General features: G+C 33.6%; 1 protein-coding gene across 1 annotated transcript in view; it reads right to left on the bottom strand.

The window, feature by feature from the left end:
- Nucleotides 1–19,762, bottom strand: part of CEP128 (centrosomal protein 128kDa) — a 173,644-nt gene that overhangs the window by 34,761 nt on the left and 119,121 nt on the right. The window contains exons 16-17 of the mRNA XM_012724388.1: nt 8,361–8,537; nt 3,627–3,686 (exon numbers count right to left, since the gene is read on the bottom strand). Coding sequence (XP_012579842.1) covers nt 3,627–3,686; nt 8,361–8,537 — 237 coding nt within the window. The remainder of the gene's footprint in view (nt 1–3,626; nt 3,687–8,360; nt 8,538–19,762) is intronic.

Below are 19,762 nucleotides of genomic sequence, written 5' to 3'. Positions count from 1 at the left end.
TCCAATACTTCACACAGTAACTGTTTTTAAAAATCTACAGCACCAAAAGGCAACAGTCACTAATAGAAGGTTTACGTTGTGCAGAAACAATGAAAAGAATCAATGGCAGAGTCAGAAATTCTGATTCTAAATCTTCCCAAGTAAATAATTAGCTGTATGTCCTTAGGTAAAATGCAAAGCTCTGTATCTCTGTCGTCTACAAAATGAGCAAGTCAAACTGCATGTTCTCTAAAGCCATGCCTGTGCTGACATTCCAAAACCAGCAGACAAAAGCAAATAGTAGGCAATGCATGGAACACTTTAAACTATGAAAACTGACTGTTTAGGATGATTCCAAAAAGTCCCCAAATAAAACTGTAAGTATATTTCTTACCTATATAATCTTGTATATAGTTCTGTTCAAATAAAAGCAAATTTTGGTAATTCATATACTTCCTAAAATCTAATCTACTTGATATTTATTCCTCAATGATAAATAAGTTGATGAAGTGCCCTGAGAAGGAAAATGGAGCAGACCTAATCTAAGAGGCCTGTTTAAGACATATATTGAGTATCTAGCCAAGCACTTTACTATGTTTTTAATGGAGACATTCACCCTACCAAACCAGTGACTCCTTCAATGGTTTCCCTGCCTTTCTGTGGTCTGCCCACCTTAGAGTGATGCTTCTAATGTGAAAATATGAGCATATCAATCTTCTGTACAAAACTCCTCTATAGTTCCCCCATTAAATATAGAACTGGACCCAAGCTTTTAAAACAAATGACAAAGCTCTCCTTGTGGATCTAAACTTCACCTCTGTCCACAGCCTAATCTCTGCCATTTGCTTTCTCACACTCTCACACTGCAGGAAGTATTATTGCCAAATCGCTTGGAATTTCTTCCCACCTATCATACCATTTCCCTCCATGCCCTACAATGATTTATTCTGCACAGAAGCACTTTTCTCTGTACCCACCTACCACTGGGCACCAGCTTCCACAGTGCCCTCTGCACCTTATCACAGCTCCTTCATGTAATACTAAACTTTCTACCTTGTGATAGCTTTTCTAGAGGAAGCATGTTCCTCAAGAGGAAGGATCGTGTCATATTTCATTTTTATGTTCACAGCACATAATATAGCATCTAAGACATAATACTTACTCAGTAAATTCTTTCCAATCTAAATAAAAGTTGGCCTGCACATGCCTTGCCCAGATTTATGGCAAAAAGCAAGTCCCAAATCTATTGGAACTCCTTCCCTTACATTCCTTCAGCAACCTTTCCTCCCCCAAATGTATTATCTGTACCATTCACTGGCTATTATATCTGAAAGGTTGGTTCAACTCTTAGTTGAACTTCATGTTTATGTTATGTCCCACTGCCAACAAAGCTAAAGTGACACAATCCCTAAACCGATCCTCAGGTTCGTCTAGGATTAACACCAGCAGAAGAAATTCATTTGGCAGATTTATTAAAACAATTACAAAAAGCCCTCAGAGGTCCTTCTAATACTACAAGATGTCAACATAAACTAGCTGAATAGCAATTCTACTTTCCATAAAGTTTTTGTCCTCTGATTTCAGATCTTATCTTCAATACTTATAGAGCTGTCTGCCATGGCTCATGGGAATTACAATACTGTAGGCCATCAATAACCTAAGCCATCTTTCTAGTAAATAGATTCAATTCCTCCTCAGTCAGTGGGTCAGCATGACATTGCTTATCACAACCCTTTTACACTGTAAAGAAACAGTTGTCTCATGCAATATTAAAACTCATCTGATCAGAAGTTCAATCCTATTAAATGATAAGGGAACACTAGTCACCAGTTCCCAAATTAAAGAACTATGATGAAGAGTCATCTCTGGCTCTCATAATTTAACTGAACAGCAGTAGTAAAAACCTTCAATTCAGAAATGGTAAAGATTTTAACTTGAAAGAAAATTCCAAGTACATAGCTCCTATTGTGGGAATCATGGAATAGGAAAAAGAAAAAAAATTACTTTATAAATGCACACCAAAATAATTTACTATGTATGTTTTAATTTTCTACACATGTGGCATAAATACATACTTGCATTTTGTTCTGTCAACATTAGGAATACATAGGATCACTGGACTTTAAGTAGGAGAGAAAAATCTTACAAGATAGGGTAAAATTTAATGTTCAATGACAGTACTCTGAGTTTATTATTAAAAATGTTTTCAGTTGCTTTTCTAATGCATAGAGGCTTTCAAAGGTGAACTTAATCTTCCCAGTATTCCCATCTGTCCCTATCACAGAGCATAGTATCTGTGTTTACTCAGTCTTGATTTTCCGGCCATTGTCATAGCTATGATTAGCCAAATGAGGAACTCATGTATATATTTTATATGGCTAAATTTGAATATCACATTTTTACAGAAGACTTCTATGACATGCTGGCAGCTCATACTGTCCTGGATAGGAGAACAAACATCATGGTTGGTTCTTTCTTCTGTATTCCACTGACAATATCAATATAATTCTCTACCTATAAAGCAGCTTAAGGACTTTTAAAATTTGTTTACATCTTCATTTTTGCTACTAGCCTTCCAGGATATGCTAAAACCTACATTCCCATTGTCTGACACCAAAAAAGTACACAATCAACAACTCATGGCTGAATAAACAAATATTTAAGATGGAAATATATAGAGGGTAAGGACATAACTATGAATCTGATATGAAATTTAATCCATTTTCTCATTCTTAACATGGACCTGGGAAGCCTTACAAGCCTTCCAAACCTTACTTTTCTCCTATTTTTAAATAAGAGCAGTTTACAATCTTAAAGGTACTTTCTTGCAGTAAGACTCAAAATTGGACCACAATTGGTCAGGTTTATAGTGTAGTTTCCTTACAGAATTTAAATGGGATGGAAGGCTATCCATTTTAATACCTTAAAACTAAAAACCTGAAATGAACAATGTTTACGTATTGATACTTCAATACACATATACCTAAATCTTATATGGTTATTATTTCTTTATTTTAATTAATAATTTTCCAAGCTGGTGTCATGTATGAAGATAACTGTCCCAGCGAGAACAAGAATCTTATTGTTAAATTAGCCAATTGTTCTATTTTTTCTTTCTTTTCATTAAATTTAAATCACAATGCCAAATTAAAAAAAAAATCTAAAAAGAAGGAAAGTTATCTTCAAAATGTCAAGTTTACTTCACCCATTTTGTAAAATTAGAAACAAAACTACTCGAAAGGTGGAGAGATCTGTCTGAGCCACAAAAGATTTGGCAGGCACTCAGGAAACATACACAAGTATACTGTGTAATATGGAGGTTAGTTATAGCTGTCTGACCAGTGTACACTTCCAAGATAATGGCACCACAACAAAAAAGCACAATTGGTTTGGCAAATCTAGTTTTAATGTTTCAACAGTCTTAACTTCCTTTATTCTCCCATTCCATGCCTGTATTTTTAAAAGCTAATATTTAAATGTTAAAATGAAGAATCAATAGGGTTCTCAAATACGCTACAATGATATCTTACACCGCAGGAAAATATTACACATCCATATGTGCAGTTCTATGGCAAAACTAGATGGGTAACCCAAAAAGGATGTCTTGAAAGTCAAAAAATTGCAATCTTAGGATTTAGGTCTATTACCTTGCTTTCTGCTAACCAACGATGTGGGTCATAATTAATATCAGGACCTGATGAAAAAACCTACAAAAAAGAATGAACAGTATATTAAAACATTTTCCTCTAAAATAAACTTGTATAACAGAAATCTACACCATTACATCCAAAATTTTAGCCTCTAAACTTACAGGTTCAAAAGAATTTCATATCAAATACTCATTCCAAATCATTATTTATGTCATATTTATGTTATGTGATTGTATGACTATGTGTATGTGTGAATGTGTATAGTGACAGTAAAATTTAGATCAGATACAAACATGGAAAAATCAATTCTCATTTGCTATCACTGCTAGAATCTCTGGAGACAGATTTCTTGGAGTTCTGCACAGCAAACAGTCTCAATTTAGCTATTTTACTTCATTTTTGTTTGTTTCTTTTCCTCAGTCTTGTTCCACATAATGTATTTCACAGTGGGTTTGATGTAATTATATGGGAACTTAATCCTTTTTCTCATTTATTTTTCCTTAATTTTATACAACGAAGACCATTTTGTCTCATTAATGGCGGTGTAGAACTGGCAGAAACTAATCAACAGGCCTTCATGTAAACATTATAAAGTAGCTTTATATTTCATGATGGCAACAAAATCCCACAATAAATAGGTTCTCTCTACTAGCTTCTCTGATTTGCTTCACACCAACTCATTTACAAAATCCCTTGCCATCTGGTTCTGCCTTGTTATTGAAGCAAAGCTGTACAAAATGTTGTCCGTGATTTTATAATTGTAAACAAAATTTTTTTCTCAATTTCTATTTTCTTTGAAACTTATTCTACCTCTGATATTTTTACGGGATTTCATTCATGAATTTTCTGTTTAAAAGAACCTATCCCTCAGTCCTCCCTGGTGACACATAGGTTAAAGTTTCTGCACTATCAAGCTACAGCAAGCCATGATGGCCTGGTTGGCCTAAGTTCAAACCCCAGCCAGGGAGCTGACCCACATGGCACAGTAGACATCTCCTATCTCTCCCACTGCTCCCTGCAGGAGTGGATTTCAGACAATCCACCTGTTCTGCTCCCCACTGTCTCTGGTAATACCTCTCACCCCACACCTCTGGCCTGCACCACAGCTCTTGTATGCATACATGAAATAAATCTTTTAAAATAAAAGCCACTTGTCATTAAAAAATGAGAAGATAAGAAATAATATCAATACTTGCAAGGCCTCTTCTCAGGCTCATTTGTTACATACCTATTATTCATTCCACTCTTTAACGGTCACTCTCTACATATAACTGTAGAAAATTTAATCAGCAATATTTCAAAAATCAAGAAATGACAAAAAATAACCAAAGTGATTCTCTTTGAAAACATTTCACACAGACCATCACCATCCCACAGATGTCTGAACTCTAAAGCAAAGAATTTTATTTCAACAAACGCCTTAGTGTGTTCTTCGTGGTTAGAGCAAATATTCTGGTCTTTGGTATTCTTTTTATTTATTTTTTTTTCCAAATTTATAGGAACAAGACAACAGAAGTTATTAATGGATAAAATGCAAAAGGAAAAAAAAATACTTGAAAAATTAACCTAGCAGAACTTTCATTCCCTTAGAGTTACTTTCCACTCATCACTTAGATTGAATTAATTTTCCTCTAGAGAAAGAGAGTAAAGATCCATTAACATAATCAGTCTATTCCTAAAAATACTAAGAATAGGGGGCTATTCAGAATATGTTGGGAAGATAAATTGTTCCTCAGACAGAATACCCAGCATACCCTACAACTTAACCTACAATTGCCCATTAAAAGGTTTATATATATCTTAGTATGATCCAAGGGTATTCATTTCCATATCTTTCTACTTGATTGAAAAAAGTCACCCTGATACAAATACATGAATATTTGTAAAATAAGTACTGCATGCCAAAATGCACTTCTTTTAGAGGAAGTTAGGATTTTTGAGGTCATACATTCTTTAATATAAGTAAACAAGTTTAAAATTGAAAAAGCAGTAGACAGGAAAACAATAAACCAAGCTCATAATGCTTATGTTATCGCAGCCTAAAAGAATATTTTTCTTTTAAAACTAAATAATTCTCACATTTGGCTCACATCTTTCTGAGATTGATATCCAAACATTTTTTAAAATAACATGTTGTAGAAATTCCATGAACTCTACCAAATTCTACCAGGTGAAATATTTCCATTAAAGTCAAATACTATACCTTAGCTTCAAGTGCAAGAGATCAATTACAGTTTTATTTTCATAAAATCCCAATAAAGAAAGAGACAAGAGACAAAAGCAAAAGTTAAGAATGGAAGGTAGTATGAGAAAGATAATTTTCTAGGAGGAAACAGATGAATGACAAAATGAACCAGAAAACTTTAAAAAAAAAAAAAAAGCACTTAAGCATAATACTATAATTTGACTGCTGTCATTTCATCAAATGAAATACAAGGGTAAATGATGGATCACTCTAATGAGTCCTGGCTATACCATATCAAAGTAGTATAACAAAACTAGAACCTAGATTTGATAAGGGTAGTAACCTTCAAGATATTAAGGATATGCATTATCACTTCTGTTTTTACTTATCATATAATCAGGACTATAAAATTGAACAGTAATTTCTATTTTAAAGATAGAAAAATTAAATTACATAAAATTTGTCTAAAATAGGGAAGGTAAACTGAATAGTGGCAACTTGCTTAAGCTATGAAGTTAGACTCCCAAGATTTGAAGGCCTGGTTCTAACAGTAAACTAGCGATATGTAGTTCTGTCTCCCACGCAAATGTTGAACCCCTGAAAGTAATCAATGACAGAATCTACTTATCCCGAATTATTAAGGTTAGTATTTTGATGTCCTTCTATGCACCATGAATGTTTTCTGTGACAATTAGAATGAATCCTTCCAAGAGGTTTTCAATATTTGTTCGGATCCATTACAGAAATCATTATATATGGCAGGTACAGCCTTATAAAAATGTATGCATTAAACAGCTGGAGTTGGAAGTCAAAATGACTCCTTGATGCAAGGGTCACAAAGTGGGTGCTGTGTTAGCAGGCACCAAAACATTCATTCATCTACATGTACATCTCCATCAGAGCTCTTAGTAGTGAGGTGCATTGTCAAAGAACATTTAGAATCTTTTCTTTGAACAGTAGGTCTCAACAGTGTATTTAAAGTATTTAATAAGCCATATTACAAATAGATGTGCTGTCATCTAGACTTTGTTCTTCCATTCATAGAGGCCAGGAAGAATAAATATAATTGTTAAGTGCCCAGAATTTTCTTAATTGGAAATCAATACTGGCTTCAACTAAAGTGACCAATTGCACTAGCCCCCTAAGAAAATAATAGTATCCTAGCTTTGAAAGCCATTCACTAGATTCCTTTCTAGCTACAAGTCTAGATGGCATCATTTTCCAATTAAGGTTATTTCATCTACAGTGAAAATCTGTTTTCAAAGTAGACATTCTTGTCAGTGATCTTGGATAGATCTTCTGAGTCAGCAGTTTCTCTGTCAGAAGGTGTTGCTTTACCTTGTACATTCTATTATGGAGATACCTTCTTTCCTTAATTTGATGAAAAATCCTCTGCTAAATTTAAATTTTTTTCTTCTGTAGCTTCCTCAGCTCTCTCAACTATCATAGAATTGGAGCAAGTCAGGGCATTGTTCTGGATTAAGGCTTTGGGTAAGGGGGTGCTGTAGATGATTCATCTTCTCCCTGGATCACTCAACTTTCTCCTTATCAGCAAGTACACTTTCTTTCTCATGTGGTAATTGGCATAGTACTTTTAATTTCGATCAAGAATTTGTCCTTTGTATGCATATCTTGGCTAATTGTTAAGTACATGAATTCAAGCTTTTTGTCTATTAAGGGTTTTTGACATACCTTCCCCACTAATCATTTCTAGCCTTTTATTGAAAGCAAGAAATGTGTGTCTTCCTTTCACTTGAACACTTCCAGGCCACTGCAAAGTTATTAATAGAAGTAATTTCAATATTGTGTCTAAGAGAATAGTGAGGTTGAGAGAAAGAGAAAGGAACAGGGATGACTAGTCAGTGGATTAGTCAGAACCACACATGTATTAAATGTTCCATCTTATCTAGGCACAGTCAAAGCAGAATAGTAACACTAAAGATCACCAATCACCTATCACCAATTACAGATCACCATAAAATAATGAAAAATTTGAAATATTGCAAAAATTATCAAAATGTTACATGAACACAAAAAGTGAGCACAAACTGGTGGCAAAAAGGTGCCAATATTGTTCAATGCAGGGTTGTCACAAACCTTCAACTTGTTAAATAAGCATTATCTGTGAAGTACAATGTTATTAAGACTCAATACCAACACCTTCCTTACTACAGTACTGAATTGTACTCAACAGATGTCAGCCAATATCTTACACCAACAACAACCTAAAATGGTCCTTGATAATGAAAAATTCAAAAGCCTCTTGACTACAAGGATTTTACTTATAATCAGAACTGTTGCCATTCTTGTGAACTATTTTCTTTTACAGAGTGTGACAAAAGCAATTTAGTGGAATAATAGCACATTTTCTCTCAGTGTCTATGTAGCAAAATATAATATGTGGTTCATTCTAAAAAAAACAAGATGCTATTTTGTTTCATAAAACTTTCTGGAATAAAAGTGCGGTTACCATGTAATATGCATTAAGATCTTATAATTATATATTGTGAAACTAACTGAAAGGCACAATGAGAACTTATAATTACTTTAAATCTCTCCATTGAATCCCTGGAGAAGATTTTACAAGCTGCATCAATTTCCTTTCCTATCACACCAAGAATGGATTCCTGTTCTGTCTCCAGGCAAAGAAGTTGATCTTTGAGCTGCAATCTGGCCTCTTCCATCCTCCTTAAGTGCTCTTCCTCATTGCTTATATGTTTTTCCTAAGACAATGATAAAAAGTAAAAATATGTTAGTTGTTAAGTAGAGTTAAGGACACCTATAATATCTGCATAGCCATCTCAAAGAAGTATATATATAAAAAAGAAGTCTTCTATACTAAGATATTTGGTCTACTCATTAGCTGGGTCAAGTTATACAGAATAGAGAATTTAGAAGTAGGACATTGAGAGAACTGGTGTGCAGACACATAGGAATTATAGAAATTCTGTAAACCCTGCCCTGCCATAAAGAAGAAGTTGAATAAACCCTTCACCATGTTAATAACAATGCCATTAATACATAAAAGCTATGCCACCAACTATTTTAAACTTTCAATAAAAATTAGTAAAATACCAGAAAGCGCAAATTGGCAATATAGTCTTAATTCTTTCACTTCTGGAAAAAAATTAGTCTTAACGCCTTTAATTTTATCTAATATCTAACATATCTAACATCTAATATCTAACAACAGTTTTTAAAAAGTGTAAGTTTCCAAATGCAGTCATAGTTTATCAATGTATATATACATTCAAATTTGATAAAAAGCAAGATGTGGGTACTTTTTCAAGTAAGCAAATATACTTGATGAAATGGAATTTTAAAGCAACCGTTTAAGAGAGTACAAGATTTTGGAAGATCCCTCTAGGCCAAACAATTCTCAGTCATTATGATCACATAATTACACTACTAGAAAAATTCAAAATGCATTGAATAAGGCTTAGAAGAAAATCGTGAAATCACCAGAATTTTAAACATCAATGGTGGACAAAAAATATCCTCATAGCTGGCTAGTCGTTAGCTAGTAGGCTAATGAGCTCCATCTAGTAAATACAACACAAGCAGGTTAACATATCTTGCTTGAATTTAAAATATTAATGAAATTTCCTCAATGAATTTCATAAAGGGAAGAACAGTATTTCAGCATGACAGTCACACATAATTTCCTTCCAACAAAATTTATTTGAAGAACAAATGAAACATTTTGCTCAAAGGATAGTTCTTTTGTGAGCAGTTTTCTGCCTTTTTCACCATTCTCATCTTCCTCCTTCTCATATTTTAACTATTTGCATTTCTCAAATATGCTTATGTACATCCCCGTATATATCTGATATGTACAACTCTGCCAGAATTGCATTATTTTATAATGGAGCAGGCACCCATGAGACAGATTTCTGCCCATGAATTCACTCAGGCTACTATCCTGGTCTGCATCATAATTTTGTAAAGTTAGGAAGTAGATTCTCTTTTCTCTTTGGTACTTTGAGTGGAGTAATCCTTCAGCATTAGGGTAAGATTAAGTTCATAAAAGACTAATATACAAGCTAGAAGTCACTCAGCTAACTACCTTAGTTTACGATGAGAACCATAACTGCCATTAGGCTCAGAAAGCTTGTGTCAGCTTAACCAGAACACTCTATCCCTGAAGATCAGTTTATAAGGAAGACAAATTATAATCAAAATGTTGCTTAATGAACAGGAAATTGGAGCAAGCGGAGTTTATTTTGTAAAACAATGTTGAAATAGCATCATGCTCATAACTGCCTGGCATGTCCACGTATACATCTGGGATTTACAAACCATAACAATAAGAGTACTTCATTTTCCTGCACAATGATCGGACGGAGACAAAGTGCTGCACAATGATTGGATGGAGACAAAGTACCTAGCTCCAACTTTCCTTTGCCCCACATTCAGTTTCTACACAAACTCTATGTATCTAGTTGATACATCCTTTTAGATATACTGACATGTTACCAAATCTTTCTCCTCATCTAGAAACCATTCAGAAAAATTAATGCCCTTGCTCTGAACAATATTTGGTAATTTAATAGATTACTTAATAGAAATCAACTTTATTGTCAGGTTCCTAGTTGAGAATATTTACCTTCTTAGAACCACTATGTATGCTACTTTTTTCCTTCAAAATATATCCTTTAAGATCCAGTTTCCTTCATTTTCTGATGTCCAGCATACATGTCATTTGTATCCAAAAAAAAAAAAAATTATAGGGATCAAGTTATAATTATTTGCTTTTGCACCTGTTTTCTTCAATAAACTACTAACTGCAGGAGAACCCAAAACAAGTTTACAGTCACCTTTAAATTGACTAGAAAGATTATTTCATCAATCATGCCAATCTACACATTCAGAACCTAATTTGGTATGCTAGACGATTCCTTCTTATATATACCTAGGCCTCCAGACTGCTGAGGTCTTGCTGGTGTGACATTAACAAGGAAAATGCTCTATCAGGGGCTACTGATGTATAGAGGGGTTTATTTATATTCTAAGTTCAGGCGATTCACAGTAATATTCTAATTGTTCTTTCTTTTCTCATCTCCTCATAGTCATCTTTCATTCACCATCGCTTGTCTATACTGTCAGTGACTTGACTTTTACTAATAAACAAAGCTATTTCCATATTTTGATATTCTTAAGAATGTTGGTATTATCAGAAAAGGTACTATAAACTCAACCTCTTCAGCAAAGACAGAAAATTTCATTATCTTCTGTGCATGTTAAATCCAATCTGTGAACTCTAAAATCACAAGACTCATCAGCAGGTCCAATAAACTGTTCTTCAGCAAACCCTTCTTTGACATAACATTTGACAAATGTTCATCTATATCCTGTGTATATATATATATATATATATATATATATATACACACACACATATACATATACATATACATATACATATATGACCATCTCATATTTCAAGGATCAAAATACTTTACAAAATAATAATCTCCCCATTAGTTTACCACATTCAAGAATAATGTAAACAAATGAATCCACCACCTTTCCTGAACCTTCTAACAGTTGAGGTAAAAATACAGGTTCTTTCAATTAGACAAGGTTTCAGACACTGCATAAAACTGATTATTCTCTGCACGAGGAACCTGATCCTAAATCTAAGAACTCAGTAAATTCTTTCCCTGTGTATTTAAGCAATTATAATTTCAATGCATTCACTCATTCAACAAATTATTATGGGAAGCCTACAATGGCAAGACATTTTGAGGGTTATGAGAAAGAGTATGAATAAGACAAACAAGCAACGAGAGTCAATAAATCTCTCCAGAATCTTCCATCACCTTTGTTCTGTCCCATTTCGTTGGCTTATTTGAATACTAATTGAGCCCCCCCACCCCACCCCACCCCACACACACAAAACTGTTGTACAGGGGATAAAGTCTCAAGCTATCAAGCTATCAAGCTACAGCCAGACATTGCAGCCAGAGATCGATCCCCAGCCAGGGAGCTAATCCACATGGCACAGCTGACCTCTCCTTTCTCATCTGCTGCTCCTCTCAGCAGTGCATATCAGTAGATGATCCTGTTCTGCTCCTTACTGTCTCTGATTAATCATCCCACTCCCACACCACTGCCTACACCCTAGTTCTTGTATGCAGAAATAAAAATTAAAAAATTAAATACTAGTTGTAGCAGCCAATAAATTCTTTCTTCTACATTTGTGTTTCAGAAATAGTCTACCAATGACATAAACATAGCTAACTCTGAGTAGAGGGTAGGAAACAGGCTGACATTAATCTAAATCACCTATCTGATTAGAGGGTATGTAGATTAACATGGTCATATTTAAGCAATACTATAGATATTTTCTGATAAGTCTATGACCCATAACCTCAAATTCCCTCACTAGTGTTATTAAAATGCTAGAAACACTGCTTAAAATTAAAGTTGAGAATGCCAATGTTAAAAGTGAAAGTTACCAGCAGGTTATATAGGCAATAATGTTATGCTGAAATAGGAAGAATAATTAAAAATTATGAACTTTGTCATTACAAAAGAAAATATATAACTTACTAACCAATCCAAAAAGAACTCAGTCCCCTCCCAAAAACTAACCACTGAACATACACAAAAGCCTAAATTTTTAGAGATTATCCATCTTCACTGGAAATGTGCAACTGACAGATTTCATCTAAAAAGCATAATAGTCACATATTAAGTAACAAATGACTCCACAGTCAAATAGCAAAGGTTTTAAAAACCTTTTTCATTAGGACAAGAAAGGTATATATTGCTAATGTTGGATCTATAGAGAAAAACAAAATATAATCTCATCATACACACATTCAGTTTTTGGCTTGATCAAGTTTGATTCAAAGAAATGTACCTCAAATTATATTCAATATATGTGTCTCTGCACACTATTTATAAATCAGAACATTCATGTTCCCAAAAAAGCCACAATTTTAATGGAAACAGAACAACCTCAATAAAACTAGAGCAAGTTCAATATACCATCTCTTTGGTAAAGCATGCAAGAATCCTACAATGAATGTCTCAAGGGTTCTAGAAATGTCACTTTACTTCCAATACAATCGTCACATGAAATGAAAACAGTTCTTTATACATCTTAATAGAAGCATTAATTAAAGCACATACACATAAATAAGTAAATAAATTTTTAAAGTTTGTGTTTTTCCTTTACTGAAATCTAACTTGAATAAGCAAGCATGCTAATAATTTAGCTCGAAAGCCATCTCTAAAACATCAGCAGGGCTTGAGAGAGAAACAGGGTACTAGTAGACAGTTGTCAAACAATACTAAAGGTTGAAATTAAAAATAACACAACATATTTAAAGTTATTGGAAGCATGACTTGTTGAAACTATAGAACTGCACATATCACCTATAAAGTTATGAAACTCAACAGAACTGTTATAACTAAGCCTTAAATCCAGGACACTAGCACTACACGGCAAATTATAAAACTACCCTGAAAAAAACTGGATCTGTCTGGAAGCCATTTATCTGACTCTCCAAAGACTTATGACAATGGAGTTAACTCAGCTGCAAAAAGTTAAGATACAATAGGAAATGCCAACCAGGGCAGAAACTGAGGAATAACTGAAAAAAGTTATCAATTAGGAATTATAGGAAACCTAAAGACTAATCTAGAAAATGATCACACTGCACTTGTAAAGCAGAAAATGAATAAATAACACAACTAATGTTGGTTAAATTATAACTACATTTTTCATGGTTATTTTTTAAAAAACAGATCTGATATGACCAGAGGACATTTAAAGTTTTGACCATGCTCACCCATATGGATATGCTGACAACAGAAAATCTGAGATTTTAGAATACTAGGTGGCCCTTCTCTATGTCCCCATGGCAACATCTGAGTTTCTGCTACAGCACTTACATGGACATGTCTGTTTTATCAGTCTCCTCACCACTGGAAGAACTCAGCACAAAAGACGTATTCTTCTTCATTTAAATAGCCCCAACACCTACAGACTGTCTCACATAGCAGTCAATTGATATATCCTCCTGGAACATAATTTTTTCATGCCCCATTCATTTATAAACAATCAGTGCATTCTCTAAGTGCTAAGCACAACAGATCCCAACTATACAACATTGAGAAATAATAGGAACTCTAACTTCTTCTGTTTCGGTTAATTTGTTTTTACACTAACATATTATTTTAAATTTATTTTTACAACAAATTAACTGCGAACTCATTGAGGGCAATCACATTGCCAGAAGCAGCCTAGTGTAACCCTGGAGGCAAGTGGATGTCATGGAAATGAGAGCACTGCCAGTGTAGGAAAAAGTCAGATGCAGACTACATTCTGAAGATAGAACCAAGATCTGCTCATGAATTACATATTGGCCCATATGTGAGAGAATAAGATGGTTCTTCACACATACTTAGTATATAAAAGGACAGTTTAATTTCTACTAGAATTCCTGAAATAAAAATGCTATTTGCAAGTTAGCTATAGTCTTCTTTCTCCTCTATAGTCAATGACTTATGCTAATTCCTTCAAAGGAGGGGCAGAAGTTATGGATAATAGCATGCTGAGAGTAAGACCTGACAGCATTAGTAAAAGAGTCAAGCTAATAGAAAAAAGTAATGGCAGAATTAGAACACTGGGTATGTAATATGCATGTTAAAACTTGGGTGTGACTTTACAATACACAGCCTGGCTTTAGGCAGGCTTAGAAAAGTTATCCACAAAAATAAAAAAAAAAATGGAAATTCACATTTAAACTTTTAACCCTACTTAAGGAAATTATTCTTCCCTCAGGCTTTTTAGCATCTTTTTCTAGGAGAATATTGAGCAATACAAAGTCATTGGCAGCATAATCAAAAGGTGTTAGGATATGTATTGGATACACTCCTAGAAATTAACATTCGAAGTTGGAAATAAAAATACTTCTAAAGGGTATTTTATGCATTCATTAAGTTTTAGGGTCATTGTGCAATTATTACATATTTCTTCAAAGTCAAATTCCTAGAAACAGAAATAACATTAGTTGCTTAAAATCAGCCATTTTGATGCATTTCTATTTCTAAAAACAAAATATGGACAAGGAAACAAACAACTAGAGTTTCAAATTATGCATTTGGAAGGAACTCTGTTTAATTTGCAAAAGAAAAAAAAATGTATCATTCATTTCCAGAGAAAGATTTGTAAGCTCACAGGGTCTTTAAAAACCATCAGGATTTCTTCCTCTTTCTTTTTTTTTCCTTAAAAGATGCTTACCTAAGAATTTATTCTTATGAAAAAAAATTGAAGATTTAAAACAAATCCTAAATAATGTTAACTCATAAACACAATATACTTATATTTTTCCTAAAATACACAGAATACCGCTTGTTCAAGATTAAGTAACAAAATGGATTGAGTCAATAAGTACTTGTTAAATAGTGATGAAAGAAAAATTCAATGAAAATAAACTTGGGCACATTTTTATGTTGCCTTTTAGGACTTACCAAAGTAAGCTAGGACTGCTTAAGCAAAGCACTGAAACAAAAATACAGAACGCTTAATACAGAACGCTTCCTGTGGCCTGCTCCCCTTAGCATTTCATATCCCAGGCAACTGTATGTTATTTAACCTAATTCCAACACTATGGGTAACACTTGGAATTTCAAATGTAAATGAAATCAAATTAATAGTACAGAATTTTAAAGGAAATTGCTCAACGTGACTACTTTACTCTCCAAGTCCTTCTAGTTATCAACCACTCAGTGAGTTAAAGATTAAATGACAAGTCTCTCAATCAAGTTCAAGTCAGGGGCCCTAAGGATGCACATTTTAACTTTACTCATTTAAAATGAACTTCTTTGCGTTTAAGTGGCTGGCAGAGAAGTCATGGTCAATGGAACTGAAAATAGTTTCTACTAACCTGAATCCATTTTAGATAACAGAAACCAAATCCACTCCTTAAAGCTCCTTTACTCCGGCCGGCCACTCCTGCTGCCACAGGTGTATGTGTAACTACCCCTATCACCACTGTAAAATCATTTCACCTCTGCATTCCAAATGTGTTTCTTAACATCTGTTTTTTCATAATTCTTATGAAAAAAAAATGAAGATTTAAAACAAATCCTAAATAATGTTAACTCATAAACACAATATTTTGCTCAAATCTCTGTAGTCTTTGATGCTGTAGAGTCAAAGTCAAAGACTACTCTAGTTTTAATGCTACTAGTGGTTCAGTTGAAATCTCTTTATAAACGACATATGAAAAATTCATAATTTTCCCTTTAATTTGGCCATTTTATTGTTTCATTTTTTTAATGACAAAATGTGAAAGGAAATTACATAATACCCTAGTTAGTGCTAGTTAAGTATCTAGTTTAGATTTGCCTTCAAATTAACACATGGCAGCAACAGCTTTATTCTACTCGCACAATTTATTCTAAATTAGGTGAAGCACCAAAGAGAAGGTTTGGGCTGCCTAAAAATGGCCTAACATGTAAACATTATAGAAAATGCCAAAAGTCAACAGCTCATTTCCTTCTATTTATTTCTTGCAGTTTGGGGGAAAAAAATTACAAACAAAGAATTCTGCTTCCTACTAGCAAAGATTTTTAGTAAAAAAAAAATAAATGAGCTTTGACGTTTGCAAAGGAGAATGCAAAGCTTTACAGAACAGAAATCTGACAATCATGTATGTTTTTCTACCTCAGGAATCCCAAACACATGGCTAAATTAGTACTGAAACACAAAATAAACAACACTGATTCATTTTTTTCCTGTCACTGATATCTTTCATGTGGAAATATCAGGGTTTAATTAGTTTTTCTTTCAGACAAAATCATTGATGATTCCTATTCCAAAATTGGTGTCAGACTGAAAAAAAAAATTAAAGTACATGGTAATCTGTTGAATAAATACCCTTATATTTAAACTCAACCCAAGAGTTCGATGAAAAGGCATAACTGTGAGCCATGCTACTAGCAGTAAATAGAGGTAGAAAGTACAAGGAATGTGTGCTCATACCCTGTTTCCACCACAAGGTCTGCAGTGCTGGGCAAGTCACTACATTGTGCTCTCAACCTCAGTTTCTACCATCTGTAAAAATGAACTTCATACTTACACTTGCAAATGTGAATTATCATGAACATTATTTAAAAATCCATATCTTATATAAGAAACTATTTCCTACGTATTTTTATCCAATATCACCCTCACTTAAATACCTTGCTAGGTATCACTCCATAACTGACATAAATAAATATTTCATGGTAAGGAATACAAATACATCTCTATGAATCCTGATCTAATTGATCCTTAAGTTCTGATGAACTGTTATAGATTTAGATGTCTCAAAATTTACAATCTAGGGTATCTTCTAATTGTTTCATTGGAATTATTCTCATTTCCTGAAAAACTAGTAATCGAAAATATGGTTCTAAAGACAATTTACTTTGAAGAAGTCAATTATTCCATGAGATAGCTAAAGGTCCTAGATCACCTACACAATCTATGTTCTGGTCAGATTCTGACACAACAGGAAGAAAGGATTGGTAATTCTATTTCCATTCCATATTCCCCAAGTAGTATTGAGTCTGAACATTGTTGAGTAAAAACCTACTGTCTATATCTCCCCGAGAGCTGGGAGCACATGTACCTGTCAATTGATTCTTTGGGCCAGAATCACCTCATCTATAAAATAAGGCATTGCTGGTTGATATTGTTTAAGATTCACTTACATGTGAGAACTACCCTGGTGTCAATTATCTGGGGAGATACCACATTATTCACTTGAGACCAATGGTACCCTGTAAGCCCTGAACTATGCTTGTTGAAAACAAAAGCTCTACATAGACTTTTGTATGGCAGAAAACCAGAAACTACTAGACAACCCTCCAACATTACCAAGGCTAGCAGTAACCAGGCACGGGCACCCACGTGGCTTCTCCCTAACAGAGAAGTTCCACACACAGCTATGACTAAGAGTACATTAAAGGAGAAAAGTAAAATGAATGAACATATATGCATGGCTTTCTCCAGTATTCGGTATCCAGTAGCACGAAGCATATTCTCATAATTCTGCTTAAAATTTAAAGTAGTAACAATAGCAAATGAATGCACCAACTGTGGAAAGTACTGGGTCATCCAGAATAAAAATGAGTCAATCTATAATTTTTAAGTAGAAAAGGCACAAATGATGCAACCAACAAAAGAGTGCTAAGTTAATCAGGAATACTGGATGGCAAATAAATATGATTTTGCAAATGTTCAATAACACGCCAATTCAAAACACAAAGCTGTGCACAGAGCATCAGGCCACATGGGACCACATATCTGTGCACACAGAAAAGAAACATGCAAATAATTTCACCAGAACTTGGATAAAGAAAAATTAGGTGAAGAGACTACAGTTAAGTTTTATATCTTCACAAAATTACCCTATATTTTCCACAATGAAAATCTACTGCCTTAAAGTATTTGAATGTTCCCTTTTAAAGAACAAAATATTGTCTAACCCTATAATTCCAAAATTCATAAACATCAATGTAATCAGTAAAATCATTCATTAATATTTTAAAATAAAGGTCTCTAACAAGTTTGCATTGGACGTAGGAAAAGAAACTCAAACATTTACGCACAGTATGTATCTGTATATAGTCTAGGTGCATCTACTTTTCATAAAACATTCCTTTCAGAGACTGTGCTGCTTTTCTCAAATTCCCAGCACTAAGTCAATTCTGACAGTCCTCACCATTCTTATAAAGCATAAGAAACAAAAGTATAAACAAAAATCTATGAAATAATATTTTCTTAATTTTAAGCATCAGTTACTTCTAAAATATTATAAAAGCATCTTCAAAGTTTAAAACTGATCTATCTTTTAATGGTATATGCATAAAAATAAGGCCAGGATCACTAAAAAAACTCATGCCTACTTTAATAAAGCATTTTTTTTAAGTTAGGTTCAATGTAGGACTATATAGCACAAACCTTCACCAAATATAAACCTAGATGCTGACTTGCTGAGCAAATGATTAATGATTTAATTATGTACTAACTCTTTTGTTGATTCACAGACCTCAGTGAAAACAATAAAAAAAATTCTGATAAACAATATTATGAGTTTCCAGGTAAATTCCAGAAAAAATGAAAAGACTAATATCAATAAGATGTTTTAGAAAAAGAGCCTTTAGAATAACAAATTAAATATTTTCCTTTAGATTTTTAAACAAAAGGAATAACAAATTTTAATTATATAATAGCAAAACAAATTTGTAACTTTTCATAAAAGCTTTTACCTTGGTTTTTAGCTGGCAATAAAATCTTAAAAATGCATATGTAAAAATTCTGTGGGCTGTATACTTGTTCTCTTTGTTATGCAAAATTGAAAAAAAATATTTGGTTTTAAAAGAGATTGAGAAAATGCATTTTATTACCACATATCACCACTGAATACATGAGGAAAATAAGTTAAAGTTAGTGATTCTGTACTTACATACTAATAGCAACCATTTGTATGGATTAAGGCTGCTGCTGGTGATGTTTATATGAATTTTGATGCAGTTTTAATATTTCTTAGCTTCCCAAATAATAACATCACAAGAAATGAAGACAAACCAAAGTATGCAGTTAATATATAGCAAGATATCTTTTTTAAAAAGGTGGAGGGCATGTGTATTAGTAACATATACATAGTGTATATGTTAGAATGGATTCACTAAGGGCTGGAGAACTAGAAATAAGGATCAGGGCAGATCTACTTTGATTGGAAGTTTAGAGTCTGGCTGGGGGTAGACACACCAGAATACCACTTGATTAGGGAAACAAGAAAGGCTTCCCTTTTGGCTACAGCAGAGTTGTATCAGGAACCCCTTAAAACCATCAAGACCCATTTATCAAGTTCATTGAAATACTTAAATAGAAACTAATAGATCATAGGACTTTCATTGAAAATGTATTTTTGTCTTGCTC

This window comes from Condylura cristata, unplaced genomic scaffold (genome assembly GCF_000260355.1).
Source record: "Condylura cristata isolate star-nosed mole 26May11 unplaced genomic scaffold, ConCri1.0 scaffold00013, whole genome shotgun sequence".
Taxonomy (NCBI): Eukaryota; Metazoa; Chordata; class Mammalia; order Eulipotyphla; family Talpidae; genus Condylura; species Condylura cristata.
Note: the sequence above shows the minus strand (reverse complement) of the source record. Positions and strands in the feature narration are given on the sequence as shown.